The sequence below is a fragment of the Epinephelus lanceolatus genome, chromosome 12 (assembly GCF_041903045.1).
Source record: "Epinephelus lanceolatus isolate andai-2023 chromosome 12, ASM4190304v1, whole genome shotgun sequence".
Taxonomy (NCBI): Eukaryota; Metazoa; Chordata; class Actinopteri; order Perciformes; family Serranidae; genus Epinephelus; species Epinephelus lanceolatus.
In genome coordinates, this window is record NC_135745.1 from 2,067,666 (window position 1) to 2,091,057 (window position 23,392).

The 23,392-nt window shown below is 41.7% G+C and overlaps 1 protein-coding gene and 1 long non-coding RNA gene across 5 annotated transcripts in view; both read right to left on the reverse strand.

The window, feature by feature from the left end:
- Positions 1-23,392, reverse strand: part of LOC117271765 (cadherin-12-like) — a 307,819-nt gene that overhangs the window by 50,681 nt on the left and 233,746 nt on the right. For 3 of the 4 annotated variants that reach the window (XM_078172868.1, XM_033650139.2, XM_078172867.1), the window contains 2 exons: positions 16,600-16,721; positions 16,099-16,213 (listed from right to left, as the gene is read on the reverse strand). In XM_078172868.1, coding sequence (XP_078028994.1) covers positions 16,099-16,213; positions 16,600-16,721 — 237 coding nt within the window. Of the gene's footprint in view, positions 1-7,214; positions 9,476-9,659; positions 9,730-16,098; positions 16,214-16,599; positions 16,722-23,392 lie in introns of those variants that run through there. The other variant, XM_033650141.2, reaches the window with a different exon arrangement.
- Positions 11,218-11,682, reverse strand: LOC144465058 (uncharacterized). The gene is made up of 3 exons (XR_013492415.1): positions 11,592-11,682; positions 11,399-11,515; positions 11,218-11,295 (listed from the first exon to the last, which is right to left on the reverse strand). It is a non-coding gene; the product is annotated as an uncharacterized LOC144465058 (long non-coding RNA).

The window sequence follows — 23,392 nt, forward strand, 5'->3', positions numbered from 1 at the left end:
CTGTGAAAAGATGGTCTGAGGAGGCCGAGGAGGCCCTGAAAGACTGCTTCGAGATCACTGTGTGGGAGGTACTCAGTGATTCCCATGGGGAGGACATTAACAGTATGACATCCTGTATTACGGACTATATTAACTTCTGTGTGGAAAGCACCGTACCCACCAGGACTGTACGCTGCTTCTCCAACACCAAACCCTGGATTACTACAGATATAAAAGCTCTCCTAAAGGAGAAGCGGAGAGCTTTTAACTCTGGAAATAAGGAGGAGCTGAAGGCTGTGCAGAAGGAGCTACGGAGAAACATCAGGCGGGGAAAGGAAGGATATAAAAAGAAGATGGAAGAACAGTTGCAGCAGAGTGATGTCAGCGGAGTCTGGAGAGGTCTGAAAACCATCTCAGGACACAAACAATCTGACTCCCAGGCCAGAGGCGACCAGCAGTGGGTAAATGATCTGAATCTGTTCTTCATTTGATCAGTCTGCCCTTCCCCTGGCCCAGATGGCTGCAACCCCCCCTCATCCTCACCTTCACCTTCCCCCCCACCTACACTCCTGGCACGCTGCTTCGACACCTCCCCCACCCCCGCTCCCCCGGACATCTCACCACCCCCTACCCCATCACCCCCACCCCCAAGCACACAGTCCCCCTGCTCCAGCTTGTCCTTCACTACTTGTCAGGTGAGAGATCAGCTGAGGAGGATAAAGACGAGGAAGGCTGCGGGTCCAGATGGCATCAGCTCCAGGCTCCTGAAGTCCTGCGCAGACCAACTGTGCTGGATAGTTGAAACCATCTTCAACCTGAGCCTGAGGCTGGGGAGAGTGCCACAGCTGTGGAAGACACCCGGCGTAGTATCTGTGCCCAAGACTCCGCACCCCAAGGACTTCAGCAGCTTCAGACCGGTGGCATTAACATCACACCTCATGAAGACTCTGGAGCGCCTGGTCCTGTTTCATCTCCGCCCCGTAGTCCACCCTTCAATGGACCCGCTGCAGTTTACCTACCAGCCTGGCACTGGGGTGGACAACGCCATCATCTTCTTCCTGCATAGAGCTCTTTCCCACCTGGAGAAGCCTGGAAGCTCTGTGAGAATCATGTTCTTTGATTTCTCCAGCGCTTTCAACACCATACAGCCTGCGCTTCTGAGGGACAAACTGGAGCACGTAGGGGTGGCTAATCACCTCACATTCTGGATCCTGGACTACCTCACAGACCGGCCACAGTATGTCAGGACCCAGGATTGTGTATCGGACTTGGTTGTCTGCAGTACGGGGGCCCCGCAGGGGACAGTGCTGGCACTGATCCTCTTCACCCTCTACACTGCAGACTTTTCATACGACACCCCCACCTGTCATCTGCAGAAGTTCTCTAATGACTCTGCCATCGTCGGCCTCATCACAGATGGGGATGACAGAGAGTACAGAGAACTGAACCAGGACTTTGTGGACTGGTGCCTGAGGAACCACCTTCAGATCAACCAAAGAGCTGGTGGTGGATTTCCGCAGGCGCAGACTCCTCCCCCCAACACTGGTGAACATCTAGGGAAAGGACATTGAGATGGTGACATCTTATAAGTACCTGGGTGTTCATCTTAACAATAAACTGGACTGGACTAACCACATAACAGCACTATACAAGAAAGGCCAAAGCAGACTCTACCTGCTGAGGCAGCTCAGCTCTTTTGGAGTGCAGGGGGTGCTCCTGAAGACCTTCTTTGACACTGTGGTGGCATCAGCCATCTTTTACGGAGTGGTCTGCTGGGACAGCAGCATCTCAGCAGCAGATAGGAAGAGACTGGACAAGTTGATCAAAAAGGCCAGCTCTGTCCTGGGATGCTCTCTGGACTCTGTGCAGGTGGTGGGAGAAAGGAGGACGACAGCCAAGCTGTCATCTCTGAGGACTAATGACTCCCATCCTCTGCAGGAGGAGATAAAAGCTCTGGAGAGCTCTTTCAGCGATAGACTGATTTACCCAAAGTGTGTGAAGGAACGCTATTGCAGGTCCTTCCTGCCTGCTGCTGTCAGGCTACATAACCAGCACTGCTCACAGTAAACTGCACCATGGACACTTTAGGGACACTATGGACACTCTATAAACACCACTATAAGCATTGCTGTCCCCTATGTTGTTGTTTATTTGCACATTCAATATTCACTTTGCACTAAATATGTTTGCTTTAATCCATTGCTCACTTCTTATCCACTGCTCATTATTATTATTATTGTTATTATTATCATTATTATTATTATTATTATTATTATTATTATTATCATATATTGCTGTTTCTTGTATTTTTTGTACTTTTTTCTGCATGCCTAGTTTTTTAAGTTTTTTAAATATTGAAATCTTTAATTTGACTCTTTACCCTTGACTGCTGTAACACTGGAATTTCTCAATTGTGGGATCAATAAAGGTGTATCTTATCTTATCTTTATCTTATGTTTAGGGCAAAAATAATCTATTAACTTTGTTGAGTTCTTTCAATTGTCTGATTTTCTATACAATTAGAATAAAACCCTTGTGGACCAAGATAACGAAGTAGCTATTGATGCTGAGTGTTCAGCAGATTTCTAAACCTAGAAGTCATTGCTTTTAAATCATATACTTGACCTTTTATGTTAAATTGACTTTACCTATTTGAAATAGAATAATAATAGTAAACAGTACAGCTAAGTATTTATATGTAGATGAAAAGGAAATTGGAGACAACATTAAAACAATCTGAATAATTGTGTTTTTCTATTACAAGTTGTCCATATTTAGGTCATCACTACCTGTATTACACTTTTTGATGACATTAATAATAAGACATTAATTTTGATATTGTGCCCCTATCCCCAGGCAATACTTCTATACAGCTTACAGGCAAGTTGTCCGCTGGGCCTATGGCATTCTGGGCAGACACATAAGAAAGCCCTAACCTTCCTGTGTTGTGTCTGCCATCAGAAGACAGTTTCCAGAGGAAGGAGGAATATACAAAGGCTTTGAATGACCTCATTTGGGTGACAATCAATGAAAAAAAAAAAAAAAACACAATCACAAAGTGTCTTACTGTACAAAAACTTTTATGAAATTTGGATCATCAAACAGATCTGCATTAATGATTTGGCCTGCATGCACAGCAGCCTAAGGTTAATAACAAACATGTCCTATATCGATCTATCTAGGCTATATACAGATATAGATAAATATATAGAGAGATATATAAACTATCAATGTATTTATATTAATGTATTTATTTGTTCATGAATTGCAGATAAGAAAATAAGGCACATTCTGTAAAACAACCAAAACACCGAGGGAGGGGCTTAGCAACTAATGGAGTAAGACTTGTCTGTGTGCAAAACTCTCTTGAATGAACATTAGGGCTTTTTCATGAACTTTCTATTATTACATTTTGACTCCACAAGCTCGTTGTGACTGCATTACATGTCGACACGTCAACCAAAAAGTACGAACAACCCGGCGGCTACGCTAACGAGGCCTGCCCCCCTGCCTGCATCCCCGCCACGGAGTGTTGCGACCACCCCGCCGCAGAGTGCAGCTGCTGGGGCGCCCCTTCCAGAGGAAACTGCCGCCGTCCCGAGCATGACTTCTGCGGACTTTAAGGCTGAACTGCTCGCTGCTCTTCGAGAAGAGATGGTAGGCGTTTTCAAGACTGAATTAGAGTCGGCAATGACAAACAACTTGACCCAGATAAAGTCCGAGCTGCAAAGCGTGAAGACGGAACTAAATGCTGACATGGCAGCTATCAGGTCGGAGGTGGATGTACTAAAGGTGACTGAATGACATGGAGGGCTCACTGCCGACATACACTGACGATGTGGTTTCACTCAAAAGTAAAGTGGACAAACTTTCGGCCCAACTTGTTACTCTTGATAGTAAGTGTGAAGATTTGGAGGCGAGGTCTCGCCGTAACAACATCCGGTTAATAGGTCTACCCGAGGAGCATGGCACACTCGACGTGGCCACAGTTTCCACCCTGCTTAAAGACGCTCTCGGCTTAGGAAAAGAGCCAGTTGTTGACCGTGCGCATCGATCTCTACAACCCAAGCCGAAACCCGGCCAACGTCCTCGTCCCATAATAGCACGTTTACACTATTATGCAGACTGTGTTGATATCCTACGACGTGCCAGAGCCCAGCAGCGAATCAAGGTGAAAAATTCAACAATCTCCATTTTCCCGGATCTCACTGCAAGGACAGCCAAAGCCCGTGCAGCTTTCAATGACATCCGACGCCAGCTCAGGGACATCGCTATCCCACCCATTGGCGATTCAACACCTCACTTTTATCGGATGACAAATTTCATAAATTTATTACAAATGCAATAGAGGATTTTATTGCTCTTAACCACTCTGATTCAGAACCTATCTCTAAGGCGCTATTGTGGGAGTCCTTAAAAGCATATTTGTGAGGTCAGATAATTTCATACTCTGCACATATAAGAAAATTAAGGATGTCAACTATTCAACAGCTATCATCTGATTTAGAATCAGTGGACCAACAGCTTGCGACCACCCCATCTGACAATCTTTTGCTGCATCGCGTGGCAAACTGAGCTGGATCTTATCACAACTAATGAGACAGAGCACTTGTTACTTCACTCCTGTTCTAGATACTACAAACATGGCGACAAGTCTGGTAGATTGCTAGCTCACCAGTTGCATTGTCAAGCAGCCTCACGTTTAATACCACACATTAAGGATGGATCGGGAGCGTTGCAGGAAGACCTGGATGCTATTAACTCTGTCTTTTCATCTTTTTATGAATCCCTGTACGCGTCTGAACTCTCATCAGATCTAGCTGATATGCACACATTCTTAGATGAACTTCAGTTTCCTTCCATAAATCCAGAGTTTGTTAATCAATTAGACTCTGCTCTGACCTTTCAAGAACTAAATTCAGCTTTACAAAACATGCAACATAATAAAGCCCTGGGACCTAAACCTTTTCATTACAAACTTATTCCATTACTTCATTCTGTTTATGTGGAATCTCTGTCACTTGGTTATCTCCCTCCTACATTGAGACAAGCCTCTATTAGTGTTCTTTTAAAGGACAAAGATCCGGATCTTTGCATCTCCTATAGGCCAATCTCTTTAATGAACGTAGATACAAAGATTCTGGCAAAGGCCTTGGCTCGCCTTGGAACAGACTGGCTTTATAAAGGAGCGTCAGCTCTATTATAATGTTCGTACTTTGCTAAATGTAATCTACTCGAAAGAAACAACAGTTACACCTGAAGTAGTGATATCGATTGACGCCGAAAAGGCGTTTGATCGAGTTGAATGGAATTATCTATTTGCGGTCTTAGCTAAATTCGGATTTGGTGAAAGCTTTATATCGTGGATACACCTTCTTTATACACTCCCTTGTGCCAGTATCACCACTAATAACATTCAATCCGGCTATTTTTTTTTTTTTTTTTTTTTCAAATAGAGGTTATAGACAGGGCTGCCCCCTGTCTCCCCTATTGTTTGCACTCGCAAAAGAGTCCCTGTCTATTTATTTGAGGACTTCTCTCACTTTTAATGGCATCACCAGGACTCATACAGAATTCAAACTATTGTTATATGCCGATGACTTATTGCTATATGTCGCAAATCAAGTAAGAGTCTGCCCCACCATTGTTTCACTCTTTTGTAGATTCGGCTGGTTCTCAGGGTATAAAGTTAATGTTGCCAAGAGTGAATGTTATCCTGTCAATAAACTAGCAATGCAACTCTCCCAGTCTGACATTCCTTTCAAATTGAGCCCTTCAGGATTTAGGTATCTTGGGGTTAACATAGCCAGATCTTTTAAATCTCTTCACTCTGAAAATTTCTTTCCCCTTTTAACTGAAATTAAGGCAGATTTTCAAAAGTGGAGTTCCCTCCCTCTCTCTTTGATTGGGAGAATAAATACAATCACGATGAATGTCCTGCCAAAGTTTCTATTTCTGTTTCAATGTCTGCCTATATTTTTACCAAAAAGTTTTTTTAAAACAGTAGACTCGACTATTTGCCATTTTTTGTGGAATGGCAAAACACCCAGAGTTAGACAAAAAGTACTTCAGAATTGTAAGTTCTATGGCGGCCTCTCTCTGCCAAATTTTCAATTTTACTACTGGGCCGCGAACATAACTAAAATTATATTCTGGTCCATGTCAACTAGTGTACCTTGGTGTCAACTGGAAGCACAGTTGTGCCGCCCAGCCTCTCTTTCTGCTTTATTAACTGGTCCAGTCACCGCAAACCTCTCTGGCCTTACCTGCAACCCTGTGGTTACTGCTACGCTTAAGATATGGTTTCAATTTAGGAAACACTTTAAATTTACGGCGCCCACTTTTAAAAATCCTGTGTTTAAACCCACATTTACCGATCTCACTTTCTCCTTATGGCAGGATAAGGGACTGAAATGTTTTAAGGATTTCTATAAGGAAGGGGTATTTTGTTCTTTAGATATTTCCAGGTGAGGAACTGTGCAAAATCTTTATTCTCCAACTTCCCTCACCTTCCACCTAAGCAGCCATGGGGTGAACTTTTACAATTCAATCCTCTACAAAGGTCTTTAATCTCAAAAATCTATAGTTCTATTCAGTCATATGATGGCCATTTGACCACCAACACAAGAGGGGGAGCGTGAACTGGGATTGGTTTTTGATGAGTATTGGTGGGAATCTGCACTGAAGGTCATTCACAAAACTTCTATTTGTGCCCGTTTGCCGTTGGTACAATTTAAAGTTTTATTTAGATGTCATTATTTGAAGACAAGGTTGGCACAGATTTTCCCAAATACGGTAGATGTTTGTAACAGATGTAGAGGCTCACCCTGCAATCTTACGCATATGCTTTTCTCATGTCAAGCCCTGACACATTTTTGGCAAATGTACTTCAGCACCATGTCCAAGGTATTCTCAAAAACTATTGACACTTCACCACACATTTGCATTTTTGGTCTTCCGGAAGAGTATAGCCAATACTCTACTAAAGAATTGGAAGTAATAGCTTTTACCTCCGTGATTGCTAAACGCCACCTCCTTCTTAACTGGAAATCCACAACAGCTCCTTCCAGCACACAGCGGATGAAGGAGGTTATGTCCTTTTTAAAAGTAGAGAAAATTAGATATTCGATACGATAAGTGGCAACCGTTTATGGATGTAACCCCCCCCCCCACACACACACACACACACACACACACACACACTTTTTTTTTTATTTATTCTTATGTTTATGGGACCAATTTAATCATTTTATACAGACTATGTCTAAATACTTTTTTCATTGTATTGTCTATCTGGTTCTATTTTTTGTAATCATTGTTTGTTCTTAAAAATATGTTAATCTAAATCTAATGGTGTATACAAACATGTCGAATGCTGACACCAATGTGCCCTGATATATGTAAGTGCCTTTGTTATTCTTGTATACACATCAATAAAAATATGAAACAGAAACAACCAAAACACCAAAATTTGAACTTTTTAAAATATGTGGCCCGCCACGAGAAATCCAGCAACAAGTCGGCCCGGCACAAGTTGGAAAAAAAAAAAATTCGATTTTTTTTTTTTTAAAAATGAGTGATTTTCGGTTTTCTGCATAATGTGTAAGTTGAAATCATGAAGAAGCCACTCCATGTTTCAAATAATAGTATTGGTGGCCTTAAAACCATTTGTATTTGAATTTGTATTGTTTTAGAGGAAATGCTCTGATCCTAGTTGGGGGTGCGGCGATAACAACAGTAAATTTGCATACTGGCTTTCTTTGGCTATTCACGTGCTTTTGTTCTTTTTTCGGCCAATCAGCTGAACCACATGGCTACTTATGCAGCCAGCCGCTCCTGCATAAGGAACTGCTACGAGGATTTAAACACTTCGTCAGTATTTCTGGACCTTTTATAACATCAACAACTCGTTTGTTGACGATTAGCAAGCTAGCTCAACCGTTAGATTCTGAGGGAAATATCTGCTCGGTGTTCATTGATTAATTAATCTACTACTTTTAAGATTTTATTTGTCTTAAAGTCTGTACGTTGGCCCGGATGGTGGATGGCTGATCTCGTGTCTTTGACCTGTGACTGGTGCCGACACAGCCACACCAAACTACTTTAGCGTTTCGCTAACTTTTAGCAATATACTAGTTTTTTCTCCATTCTACAACCGGATCGACCACAACAATACTGCCCGCCTGAGAGGGAAAGACCCTGTGAACACCCCAGAACCCATTTTTACACCTTCTGTGCTGTTTTCTGGACACCGGACTGACTGCAGCTGTGGACAGCGGACACCCATTCATCTCAACGGGCCCAGTGCTTGGGCCCGCGCCGGTAAGTCCCACTTTCTACGGGATCCAAACCACCCTGACCCAAGACCTACGTTTAAAATTCTGTTTAATGTGTGTACTTTGACCGGATGGCCGATCGTGTATTTTTGAGTTTTAGGGCATTTACTGTGGATTAAACGTACATATGCACACACAGAGGAACACAAAACACACGTTTGTATACAGAATAGTACACCCCCAATGATCAACTTTATTCAGGAGCTTTTTGTAACAAAAGCATTTCCATTTCAATAAAGTACATTCTGATTCTGATCAGTCCACTAAAGTGCTTAAGGAAAATAACTACATCAACATTAACTACATTGTTCAAACTACTACAATAGTTTCTGCCCTGCAGGCTAACAGATACCAGATGTCACTGACAGCTAGACCAGTAGGGGGTAGGGTTTATCTACATGAGATGCAAATGAGCAGCATTGTGTTACCTGGCACTTGTGAATTCAAAATCGTTCAGGCTGGATTTCTCAGTAAAGTAGTTCAAGGAGTGTCTGCATTCAAATGGCCACAACTTCTTCAAATCTTTTCAGATTTCCATGTGTTAGACATCGTTAGAAAACTACACTTTCAGAATCTGTAAATAACTCAAAATGCCTCTCGGGAGACTTGTTCCTGGTTTTTCCATGGCTGGTCACATATGTACATGGATGTACCAAATGTATATCATTGAAAGAAAAATATGTCAACTGACCCATTTAAAACTAGAAAGCACTCAGAGTGCATACTTCCAACAAAAGCTGTCTCACTTCTCAATTAGATATTTAATTTATAGAAAATGTTTTAATGTGCATTTGGATCTACATCAAAATACACATATAGAAAGTCATGAGATATGTGTATTTGAGTATAATAAGCATAATAAGCATAAATAAACAGTAAAAAAGGTCAAAAATGCTTTCTTGCAACACTGAGAAAACTTGAAAAACGAAGCAAAGAATGAGTCATTCAAACCAGAACACCTGTGCTACACTAATGTCCTGTGTTTAATCGTGAATGCCGTGCAAGATACAGGCCAACTGCCTCATCCTTGTTGATCTTCTGGAAGGATCTGGAAAGCGGGGCAGGTGTAGTGGAAGACAAGACAGCACTATACTCTCGTAGAGCCTGTGGTGATCTGGAGTATCCCACTCTCAGAGACTCGATGAGGGCTGATGCATATGCTAGAGAAAGGAAACAAATGTTTACATCGCAGTCATTGTCATTACTGTTGACTCGGACTGACTCACATAATAAATAATATTTAGGGACTGACTGAAACTGCTAACCGTATGATGGCTTCTCCTTGACAGGATGGACTACCCAGCCACCTTTACAGAACCTTAGGTAGTGAACCACATAACATACCTCACCATCACTGGTTCGAGCAACTTCTCTGCTGCCATTGCTGTTGAAATGCAGAACTGCCAAGAGAAGCCTGTAGAAAAAGTAAAATGTGCCCATCACAAGTTGTACACGTGAATAAACCCAGAAGTAAAAATAACATATAGAAAATTTGTAAAAACCAATTTTTCTTGTGAAGTGTGTTGAAGCAGTACTGCAACTAAAAAGTGCCATTATCCATTGACAGGACAGAATATTAAAAACTTAATAACTACTAGTTCCTCGTTTATTGAATACACCAAGCTAAAACTGATTTAATGTAAATACAATAGCCCTTTAATAATTTCTATCTCCATGTAGGTTATGATGTTTTTTGTTCAAACTATTTTGAGTGGCAATGACTCCATTTTACTGTCATTTTTGAGTGCAGTATGTATGCTGTTGAATTTTAATATGAAATACTAAGTAGGATCAGGCTGATGGGCGATGCCGTGGTCCATCGCTGATGGCTGACAGTCATCGACCACTGAGCCTCTACCATCGTAACACTGTGATTTTAAAGCCCCCTGCCTTGTCGTCTGTCCATATTTTGCGTAGATTAAATTACTCTTACTTGCTTTTTACTCACAAAGCTTTTATTGCACTTACAGTTAAGTAACGAGTGTAATTGTTGTCAACTCAACCTGGTTCATTGTCTCTCCTCTGCTTTGCTCAGTGGAGCACATATGGAGCGCTCAGCTCTGCCCGGGGTGAAACAGAGAAGAGGAGAGAAACTCAGCTCGACCATAATGACAGCAAAACGCAATAGGGCCTGTTTATTTATGTTACTTACCTAATTTATGTGAACTTATTTCATTTCAGCTTAGTGTGACCGTCTACTGCATTTTGCTGTCATTTATGGTCGTACTGAGTTTCTCTCCTCTCAGGAGTGTCATGTTCATGAATGTCCTGAACATGGTTGACCATGCTTTTCCACTTGGCCTCCATCACATCTGGATCTCCATCATGAGTGGAACCTGCAGTCCAGTAGAGGTGGTTAATAACAGCTGGCCTCCACAGCTTCAGGTCCTCACACTCCCTCTAATTTAAATTTTTTTAATCATTTTATAATAATAATATAATAATTTTATATTTTATATACTTTATTAATCCCCCTGGGGGAAAATTCAATGTTTTCATTCTTTTGCTGTTAACACACAGGTCTGAAAGACACACACATGCACAAACAGTACCTATACATGCACAAAGTGGAGAGATGTCAGAGTGAGGGGGCTGCCTTGGTCAGGCGCCCCGAGCAGTTGGGGGGTTCGGTGCCTTGCTCAAGGCCACCTCGGCAGTGCCCAGGAGGTGAACTGGCACCTCTCCAGCCACCAGTCCACGCTCCACATTTGGTCTGGACGGGGACTTGAGCAGGCGACTTTGGAGTCCCTATGGACTGAGCTACTGCTGCACTGCTACTGATGCAGCAGCATCCAGAGCTTTCCCTAGACCTGTTTCAGAATAGAAACACACAATGTTAAAAAAGAAAATGTAATTATAAACAACAGCCAACCGAAACAAAATTACCTTTATCAAGATACATACTTTTACCAAAATGCCAAATGTCAAAGAAATGGCTTGTTGCTTTTGGACAAAACTCCTCCCACACCCACTTAGCAACCTAAAGGGCGGGACACATTAATCATAAGAAAATGTAGTTTTAGCTGTAAATATTGTCAGTGCCAAGACTTTGTGTGTACATATCTGTTGTTGCGTGTCTTTACCTGACAATTTCTGTCTGTGATGAGGGCTGACACTTGCACCTGTTGCTCCTTAAGAAATTCTATGCTGCGCTTCAGACCTTCTACTTCACACCAGGTGCTACTTGGGACCTCTGAGCTCTGTAAAAAAACATTTGGTCATATCACTACTGTGTTATTAGACAACTGATTTGTGTGTCTAATAACGTTAACTTACCTGGACAACTTGAAGATCCAAAACCTTGTTTATTCTGTCCTCAATCAAAGAGTAGGTGCCGTATTTGGCACAATGGCCAGGAGAGTCTGACCTATCAATGTCAAAAACAGTTTAGTTTATTTAACAGGGGCCATGCATATGGAGCTACATTTGTTTCTTTATTATTCAATCAAACAGAGTAGGTTTTGCAATCAAAAAAAGATTTGAGAGCAAAAGTATCAATATTGCAATCAAAAAATGTTTTATTGCAAGTAAAAAATTATTGATTAAAAAATGCAAATCCTAAAGTTTTGTTTGCGAGTCATTTTTGTCCGTTTGCAAGTCAAAAAGTTTTGCGAGTAAAAAGTTGAACCTGGTGGGTGGGGCCTAAACTGAAAGCTGTAAGACACGTCTCTATTGGCCAGCCTTGATCGGAATGACAGGTTGCAAAGCAACATGGGAGTTCTGTAGTTCACAGTGAATTCCATGCGGGAGTTGTGGCGAAAATCAATGAGCAGGTATGTTTTTACATTACTAATAACAGCAAGAATGTTTTATTTGAACTGGTGCATGTAGATTGCTTTTGTTTAGCCAGGGCAGAACTATTTGACGGCGTAACGGTCAGTACCGTTGATGCCCCGGGGTGTAGCAGTAATGCCGACTGTCGAGTGTTTCCAGTGGGAGGGAGGGAATCAGGGGTGTAGCCCGCTCTGGAGCCACGTCAAACCCACCAATAGAAACTCTTCTCTCATCCATCAGCATAGGCCGCGCCCATTAAGTGCAGTTGAACTTGAAAGCAAAACTTTAACTTGCAAGCAAAGAGGACTGATCTGCAAGCAAAAGTTTTTAACTCGCAAGCAAAGACAACTGATCTGCAAGCAAAACTTTTTAACTTGCAAGCAAAGAAGACTGATTTGCAAATAAAACGTTTTAACTTGCAAGCAAAGAGTACTGATTTATAAGCAAAATGATCATATGTTTTTACTTACAAACTTGATTTTTGATTGCAGTTCAAAAAATATGCTCTCAAAACAGTTTTATATGATTGCAACAAAAAGACACAAAAATATCTCCATACATGCACAACACAAATATTGGGCCAGAGTTAGCTATATAGCTAATTTACATCTGTGGTCAGACATCAAAGCACAAAAAGTGATATATTAAACTATATCATGTTGTTTTGACCTGCTTTCTGTATCAATGGTACAAGCCGAAGTGGACTACCTGCGGTCACCAGAGAGGATCAGCCCATCCCCCATCTCATTCAGATCTCTGATGATGCCTGCCTGTTCATTCTGCCAGGCCTGCACAATGGTAGGAATTATGTATAGTCACTGATGGCGGAAGAAGGGGCTGGCACTGATGCACTGAAGCCCAAACAGCTTCAGCATTCGTATGGTCTGGGTAGCCATGCAACCCGAGAAGTGGATGGCACCACTCAATAAGAGGTTGCATGCAGGCATGTTTCGGTGCAGCATTGGCTGGTTCTGCCAATAACGCTCATGCCTACATGTTGTACAGACCTAAGAGATGTATATGACAGGCAAAAAATTACCAGTCTATACCATAAATATAACAAAGTATATAAATAGATCAAAACAAAACAAAACAAAACAAAGAAAATCAATAAAAATTAACACACAGGTTATGAACTTCCTTTCTCTTTCAGAATTCACAAATATCCTCTTACTTGCTTTATTTTTACGTAAGTTCCCTCCTGCTGCTCTATGTTTCCCTGGGTTTCTCCACAACAGGCAGGGCAAATGTTAAACAAGGACATCAGCTGGCTTTGGCACACAATGAACTTGTCAGCAGCACTAAACAAAGAAAAAGTTATTTTTTCTGACTATGACACAATTTGGTGACACATAATCTATCTAATCTAAATTAAAAGAAGAAGTCTTACTTGAGGTCAGGGGGAGATTCTTGAGGTGGCTCTTTTGACAGTTCCTCGTCAGATGACTCACTCATTTCCTCCTCTGCGATCCATGAGATATCACCAGCTTTGTCCATGAAAACAGAGGAGGATTCATCATCGCTTGTGTACAGGACTGGCCAGTGGAGTTGATGTTCATTTCTCAAACTTTTCTGTCTGAGTCCCCACACTGACCATCTTGGGCTGAACCTGGAGAGCTAGGATAAAAAAAGAGGTCTACCTTATATAATTGTGCAACATCATACATTCAGTGGCCACTCTAATAGGTACACCTGTACAATCTGATGCCATCTAATACAACACCTCTGTCACAAAATCTGCATTTATGAAGCTTAAAATGTTCAGTGTTTGTTGACATTCGGTCTAAGCTGTGTTAGTTCAATTGTATGTTAATTATGGAGGTCATAGTTAGTGTTGGAGTTGTACCAGCCTGCATTATACTAAGAGGTTTTTCTAATATTTTGCCCTCCTACATAATGTAAATGGCTATGTGGCATGTGCAGCTAATTGTAGATTTAAGAGTAATGTTGGGTTTACAAGCTAGCTAGGTTGCCTTACAACAATCAACACGTATCACACGTTGTGTCTCATTATTTAAAATCATTATTTCGACTAATTTGGAAGTTAGCAAACATTAAAAAACAATACTTACAGTGCACAGCTCACATTTTCATCGAGCTGAATCTCTGACAGATCTATGACCATTAAGCTGCTGCTGATGGTGGACTTGATAAAGCCGATGTGTGCACTGAAGAAACTGCGCCAGCACTGAGTCTCACCCGCTCCTGGCATCAGCATCCCATAATGAACTCCATCATATCGCTGGGATAATAATCCTCCAGTCTAAAATGAGCGCCACATACGACCGCGTTTTTCATAACAGATGCCCAAGTCCCGTCTCTTCACCTGCATAAAACGCACCCAGGCACGAAAGATAGCAGTGTTCCTTTTCCTCTTAGGAAAATGGTGGACCCAGTGTGCTGACAGGTTAGCTTGATTTAAAACCATGAACAGGACTGGGCCTTCAAAACGTCAGGGGAGGATTTGTAAAAGCCGAACACCCCAAAGCAACATTCAGAGGCAACAGAGACAGAAGCACTCTTTATTTAGCAGGGAGAACAATGGGTATAAGATAAAATGTTAAATAGCAGCAAGTGTTTTCTTTTTGTTTCAGCAATAAAATCTCTAATACCAAAATTATTTTGATAAGGGACTGGAAAGAATTATGAACCAATGCAACAATGCAACTATTGGATATAGATCTGATAATGTGTTATTAATCCCTGACCCTTAGCAAAATGCAGCAAAATATTTTTTTATTATCTAATTAATTAATTAATTTTGGCTTTTTGCCTTTATTGGACAGCGTAGCTTTGGAATTTAGCCTGCAGCCGCTGCAGCATGGGTATAGCCTTTGTACATGGGGCACCCACTCTACTAAGTGAGCAACTGGGTAGCTGTACATAATCCTATACAGTGAGGTGATAGTTTTTCTATGGCAGACTACTTTGTACTAGTAGGTTTAGTACAACAATAATGGTCTTTTGTGAGAGAGAGGAGGGAGAGATTTTCTATTGTAAGGACTCTAGAAACCCATTTTTTCCTTTAACCAGTTTTAGCAAAAAGTAGCTCAGTCCATAGGGACTTGGGTTGGGAACCGAAGGGGTGCCTGTTCAAGTCCCCATCCGGACCAAATACTGAGCGTGGAGCGGTACCCATCCTTAATCAAAACACAAATGAAGTGGAGCTTGTAGAAATGAAATTTGCAGTGGCTGCCCGTGCCAGAAGTGTAGAACGGGTAACAGGAACGGGTAATCTGAAAAGTCCTACCCCCTTCAGGGAAAGTTTGGGTTTGAGGGAGTTTTTTCCCTGGGTAATTTTGGTGGAAACACGCCGAGGCTTTTCAATATCCCGGTTAAATGAAAAAAGTTCCTGCGGTGGAAAAGGGGCTATTGTATGTGAATGCATGAATGGGTCAGACCTGCACAGCACTGGAAATGAAATTGACTGTATTAAACTGAAGCTTCTGTGCTCTGATTACCTGCCCTGAAACAACATGACCCTCATCCATTTAAAATCGACATTAGTTCTTCTGAGGAAAGTAATGCAAACGTAGTTTAAAAAGTAACCTAGTACTCTACACAGAGAGTAATATTGTAAAGTGACTTATTACATTCAAGTGAAGGTAACTGATAGTATGTAATATATTACATTTTGAGAGTAACTTAAACAACACTGCAAACAAACTTCTCATGATTCACTGAGCTCCTGTCTCCTTCTTTCTCTTCCCACTGGCAAACATTCATATCCCATTAATGCTTGTCACTAACTTGGTTTTCTCCCTGAGCCACTACGACTGCTTTTACGATTAGTCATATTTCTGCTATTATTATACACATATGATGTTCAGCAGCTAGTCTTAATCTGTGTCTGTCTGCTGTTAGCTGTTGAGCAGGTAGTGTGCAGTAGCTTATTAGAGCCTTTTCTTTGAAAACAGCTGCTGTTGTAGCTGGATACTAAGGTAGTCATAATACATTAAAAGAGTTTGTAACCATCTTCTTCTTCTCTTTTATCCCCCCTCTTACTTACTTCCAAAATCTCTAACAGTGAAGTTTCTGTTGCGGAGCTCTTTAGGGGACTTAAAGAAGAACCTCTGGCCGACAGGAGGAAGGTCTTTGTCCGCAGCACTGACTGTCTGGATCACCTGGTCAGGAAGCCAACAGAGAGATAATCTGTTCAGCTCACTGAATCAGGAAGCCCATTCGATAAAAGGTAGTGCTTCAACGAGTCACTGAGTCCCAGAACGTCAACCAACGCACCCAGGGTACCTTGCACATCATATGTCGACATTGAAAGTCCATCACCAAACGTCGACATGTGACAAGATTGGAGTGAGAATGTATTGTTTAATATGTAATTCAATTATATGAAGTCTTTATCAGAATAGAAATATTTAAAAAATTAAAAATTAAAATTGATCATAGAAAAGTATGACTATAACGACTATAACATGAGGAAATTCGTTTTTAGTGTTGCTCCTTTTCTCCACAACAATCAGCAATCATTTGAGGCAGATGGAGTAGAGTTTACCTGTCCCACTCTGGCGTTCTCACACACAAAGGTATCTGAAGGAAGCGCCAGCTCAGGAGGGAACTCATTGACATCCAGGATGTTGATCGTCACTGACACTTTAGCTGCCAGCAGATGGTTATCTGTAAGGATCAACATGAAGTCAGTTATGACTATGCATTCAGTGACACAGTCTGCTGTGTGACCTCAGATATGACATGATGGCTACATCCTATGAGACGCCAAGGCATCTGAATATTTACCTTGAATATCAATCATTTATTATAAGCAACATTCAATGTTAGGTGGGAAGAAAACATCAGTTGGTATCATTTATGAACATTGAACAGAAACAGAGCTCATCTGCTTCCTCAGGTGTGTGTGTGTGTGTGTGTGTGTGTGTGTGTGTGTGTGTATGAGGGGTCAAAACCGCTTGAGCGCACGCCTACATTTTACATAAGGTTACTATGGAGACACGAGTGTTACACACACGCCCGCTACATGACGCGCAGGCGTTGTGCGCTCCACTCACATGACGCGCTCACACATCTTATCAGTACGCGTGCACAGCGCGTTACAAACGCTACACATACACTACACCTGCATGTGCGAGTGAATCCCGCACACACATAGTGCATGTACACATCATTAACACCTGAACGCGTCACATTAGCCTATTTTGGCAAACTGTTTGTCTCCAAAGTTTACACGTGCAGGCAGGCGTGTGTGTGTGCTTCACAAGAAGTGGAATGAATAAATGAATCAAGTCGCTACAGACATACGCATGTATATACACGTGTGATTTTTTTTAATCTTTATTTTATCCTTACAAATCAGAGCTACTGACCACCCTCGATGTCTGGCTGTGGTTTAAAAATATTTAACTAAGATAATATATAGGCTACAACAGCCTAATTGTGAATATATAGCCTATTACTGAATTGGATCCTAAATGCTGCAAACCTCCATCTGTATGTTTACATTTTTTTCGCATTTTGCCCTTTTGCGAATTTGACTGTTTATGGAAACAGCTTTTCAGACACGTTATGTCCGGGACCGGCCCGGCCTGGCTGTCCAATTAACTGTAATTATGGGCCCGAGCCCGATTTAAACCCGACATTTTTCAATAAGCTGGCTGTTATAATTAAGAGTATTAAACCGCAATTCTTGTTATTTGAATGGCGCAACACGGAAGCATGATTATGTAATAAAACAGGTGTTTATTTTAGGATCCAGGTGGTGAAGGGCTGTGCGTGCACAATGTTCCAACAGGGGACAGCCCTCCATTCCGAAATCCCCACTCCGAAATTGATTTTCAAGTCCATATCGAGTTTCCTGCATCAAACACTGCCGCCTGCTCTCTGTCACTGGCACAATTCTGAAATTCGTTGTAATACAAAAGCTTGAAATGAACGTTCAACTCATTTTTTATTGAAAATGTCACTGTCTTCATTTATTATGTATAATTTCTCTAGCAGCAAACACATTTAAAGGAGACGCTTGTCAAGTCTTTGTACGCGCGCTGTCCGTGGTGCTGAAATGCAAATGCAAAGATTAGTTAACGCATTGGAGCAATTTCATACAATTGCGGACATTTAACGTGATAAACTAATTTCAATTCAACATGTCAATTTGCTTAGACGCTGCGGCGTCAGCAGTGATGCAGGCGCTTAACCGGTCCGTTGTGGTGAAGAGGGAGCTTAGCCAGAAAGCGAAGCTCTCAATTTACCGGTCGATCTACGTTCCAAACCTCACCTATGGTCACGAGCTCTGTGTAGTGACCGAAAGAATGAGATCGTGAGTACAAGCAGCCGAAATGAGTCTCCTCCGCAGGGTGGCTGGGCTCAGCCTTAGGGATAGGGTGAGGAGCTCAGACATCCGGGAGGGACTCGGAGTAGAGCCGCTGCTCCTCCACATCGAGAGGAGCCAGCTGAGGTGGTTCGGGCATCTGGTAAGGATGCCTTCCGGACGCCTCCCTTGGGAGGTGTTTCGGGCATGTCCAACCGGGAGGAGACCTCGGGGCCGCCCCAGAACACGCTGGAGGGACTACATCACTCGGCTGGCCTGGGAACGCCTCGGGGTTCCCGCGGAAGAGCTGACAGAAGTGGCGGGGGAGAGGACTGTCTGGGCTTCTTTGCTGAGGCTGCTGCCCCCGCGACCCGGACCCGGATAAACGGAGGACAACGAGTACGAGTACGAGTACGAGTACGAATTTGCTTAGAAGATTCAGCTGAAGCATAATGGGTGTTATATGTCATTAAGATGAAGTATTTGCTTGTTTTGTGGTTAATTATGCACATGATGCGTTTGACCCCATCATGTGGCCCATTCGTCCGTGCAGACAGGGTTATATTGTTCCTTCTCTCCGTTGTATAAATCAAAAAGTTCATATCACTTTGTGACCTACTGCATATCATAAATAAACAGCAGATCAACCAAAGTATTTTTGAGAGATTCGGCTTTTAATCAACAGCACATTGATATTGACATATTCCAGACAACCTCAGTTATACAGTTACATTAACTGGAAAGTGGTTTGACTTACTACAAAAAATATATAGTCAATAATAAAGGTGGTGATTTTTATTTTAAAGATATACATTTAATTTATCCAACAAAAGAAACTCTTAAAATGTACAGACCTTCTGTCTGAATCCTGTGTATTCTGCAAACTGACACAGAAACTACTGTTCATTTATTTTACGAATGTATTTATGTTCAATTATTTTGGATTGATGTTGACAATTTGATTCTTTCTGTGGGGTTAAGATTAATTTGCTAAAAAAAAAAGAAAAAAGAAAAAAAAGGACATTACTTTTTATTTGGAGAAAAACAATATGGACAGAAGACATCTGTATTTTTAAACCATCGTATTTTAGATGGAAAGTTTCATATCCACAAAAGCAAGTGGACGGAAAGGAAACCCAATATACACCAGTTAAAATATGAACTGACCAATATGAAAGCCATCAGGACTTTGAATGTTTATGAAGCCTTAAAATCCTCTCTATAACTTGAATGTACTCACGACTTTGTATATTTGGTTTTTTTTTATTTACATTCATGTTCACGAATTAAAATAAAATTGGAGAGAAAAAAACAGTTACACAATAATTTAAAGATATCCCGGCTGCCACCATTTTCTGGTGAGATAGGCTATGTTAAACAGAAAGTAGTGGGGAAATGTCTGGAGGAACTGAAGATGAAAGAGAAGCTGCAGAAGAGCGGGCTTCATTATTGAGCAGCTACAGTGGCAGTGGAATTAATGCAAGTGCATTTTCTAGAAAATAGCTTTTTTAAAATAAGAAAAGTCAAATATGAGGTGTTTTCTCATATTTGACTTTTTAAGAAGGCTCTTATTTTTTTCTTATTCTACATCAGAATCAAATTTTGGTGTGTGACATTCTGAGGTGGTCTACTATCAATCTGAAGTGAAACCATCCTCTGGAAACGTGAGATTTCATTTTTATTCAAAATAAAAAAGAAATCTCTATACAGTCTGGTATTATGGCACTGATTCACAAACCCCAGACTCCACCTTGTGGCAGGAACAGGCAACAACACACAGCACCCCAACTGCTGTGGAAATAAGTAGGTATAATAAATAATATAACAATTTCATGAGACACAGTTTGTTCCCCTTGATATAAAGCTGCAAGTATCCTATTATTATTATAGGCTAACAAATGATCTCTTGTGGAAGTGTTAAAAATAGTGGCTATATATACATATATATCTATATATATATATATATATATGTAATAGGGATCTATCTATCTATCTATCTATCTATCTATCTATACAGTACAGGCCAAAAATTTGGACACACCTTCTCATTCAATGCGTTTTCTTTATTTTCATGACTATTTACATTGTGGATTCTCACTGAAGGCATCAAAACTATGAATGAACACATGTGGAGTTATGTACTTAACAAAAAAAGGTGAAATAACTGAAAACATGTTTTATATTCTAGTTTCTTCAAAATAGCCACCCTTTGCTCTGATTACTGCTTTGCACACTCTTGGCATTCTCTCCATGAGCTTCAAGAGGCAGTCACCTGAAATGGTTTTCCAACAGTCTTGAAGGAGTTCCCAGAGGTGTTTAGCACTTGTTGGCCCCTTTGCCTTCACTCTGCGGTCCAGCTCACCCCAAACCATCTCGATTGGGTTCAGGTCCGGTGACTGTGGAGGCCAGGTCATCTGCCGCAGCACTCCATCACTCTCCTTCTTGGTCAAATAGCCCTTACACAGCCTGGAGGTGTGTTTGGGGTCATTGTCCTGTTGAAAAATAAATGATCGTCCAACTAAACGCAAACCGGATGGGATGGCATGTCGCTGCAGGATGCTGTGGTAGCCATGCTGGTTCAGTGTGCCTTCATTTTTGAATAAATCCCCAACAGTGTCACCAGCAAAACACCCCCACACCATCACACCTCCTCCTCCATGCTTCACAGTGGGAACCAGGCATGTGGAATCCATCCGTTCACCTTTTCTGCGTCTCACAAAGACACGGCGGTTGGAACCAAAGATCTCAAATTTGGACTCATCAGACCAAAGCACAGATTTCCACTGGTCTAATGTCCATTCCTTGTGTTTCTTGGCCCAAACAAATCTCTTCTGCTTGTTGCCTCTCCTTAGCAGTGGTTTCCTAGCAGCTATTTGACCATGAAGGCCTGATTCGCACAGTCTCCTCTTAACAGTTGTTCTAGAGATGGGTCTGCTGCTAGAACTCTGTGTGGCATTCATCTGGTCTCTGATCTGAGCTGCTGTTAACTTGCGATTTCTGAGGCTGGTGACTCGGATGAACTTATCCTCAGAAGCAGAGGTGACTCTTGGTCTTCCTTTCCTGAGTCGGTCCTCATGTGTGCCAGTTTCGTTGTAGCGCTTGATGGTTTTTGCGACTCCACTTGGGGACACATTTAAAGTTTTTGCAATTTTCCGGACTGACTGACCTTCATTTCTTAAAGTAATGATGGCCACTCGTTTTTCTTTAGTTAGCTGATTGGTTCTTGCCATAATATGAATTTTAACAGTTGTCCAATAGGGCTGTCGGCTGTGTATTAACCTGACTTCTGCACAACACAACTGATGGTCCCAACCCCATTGATAAAGCAAGAAATTCCACTAATTAACCCTGATAAGGCACACCTGTGAAGTGGAAACCATTTCAGGTGACTACCTCTTGAAGCTCATGGAGAGAATGCCAAGAGTGTGCAAAGCAGTAATCAGAGCAAAGGGTGGCTATTTTGAAGAAACTAGAATATAAAACATGTTTTCAGTTATTTCACCTTTTTTTGTTAAGTACATAACTCCACATGTGTTCATTCATAGTTTTGATGCCTTCAGTGAGAATCTACAATGTAAATAGTCATGAAAATAAAGAAAACGCATTGAATGAGAAGGTGTGTCCAAACTTTTGGCCTGTACTGTGTATATATATATATATATATATGTATACAGTAGGTATACATACATACATATATATACTGTATGTGTACAGTATATATGGACTGTTTCATTGCTATTCTGTTGCTAGGGCAACAACTTTGGTCCCTGTTTACTTCCTGTCAGCTTCTGCATTAACATACATGCAAACAGGAAATACAAAGAGACCCATTTAGAATGTTTATGTTGTCCAGTTTTAAATGGTCTATATAGCCTATATAGTATATACGTGTCACACATCCGTAACACGACGCGTTGTTGCTTCAAGAGTTGACACTTTTGATCCCTGTGATTACATGACGTGTCTACGCACGCACGTCTGATTAGCATAGCAAGCTAGTTAGCATAGCGATGCTACGTATCACACGTCCTTAACACGACGCGTTGTTGCTTCAAGAGTTGACACTTTTGACCCCTGTGATTACATGACATGTCTACGCAAGCACGTCTGATTAGCATAGTAAGCTAGTTAGCATAGCGATGCTACGTGTCACACGTCCGTAACACGACGCGTTGTTGCTTCAAGAATTGACACTTTTGATCCCTGTGATCACAGGACGTGTCTACGCACGCATGTCTGATTAGCATAGCAAGCTAGTTAGTATAGCGATGCTACTGCTCCTGGGTCGATCCGAAAAATAGTTTCCCTGCACCATGTTGGAGGAATTTCTAATCACCGTCCAATATTTATTCATATTGCTGGCTAATGAACTGGGGTTGAGCGGACCGGTTGCCATGGTGACAAGTAATCAAAGACAATGCGTTCACCTGTGGATCTGACAGAGACTCTGGACTGTTCATACACAGCTGGACTTGATTGCAGGGCACGAACTGAGAAAGGAGATCCGAGCGAGCAACAGTTTGGTTCTGGGAAGCGGAGCTGCTGTAAAGTGCCCGACGAAGCCACCTTTATTGCATTCACGGTCGGGAGGGGGGGCGAAGACAGCCAGCATAGGTGGAGAAGTTCTGGGGGTAGGGTGGAGGTTAGTTAAGGACTGAAATTGGAATTAGGAGTGTCCTCCCGCTTTCCAGCTTTGTGTGTGCGGGCGTCTGTCACGCTGTGAGCCGCTTGGTGTTCCAGCGCTGGAACCTCCACTGCATACGGCCGGGTCAGACCAGCGCCATAAGCCGGCCAGTTGAGAGTTTGTTTTAAAGTATGACATCTTAAGTGTTTTTGTTATATTTGCAGTCCTGTAAGTTATAACTGAAAGCCGAGTGCGCTCAAAAACCTCGCTCCGTGCGGTGCTTTCTGTCTGTGGAGTGCACATCTTTAAAAAATATTTGACAGAAAATTAACCTGTTTTGTTGACCTTTTTTGTAATAAATTACTTTTTGTGGACTTCAAACATATTTCTCGAACATTATTG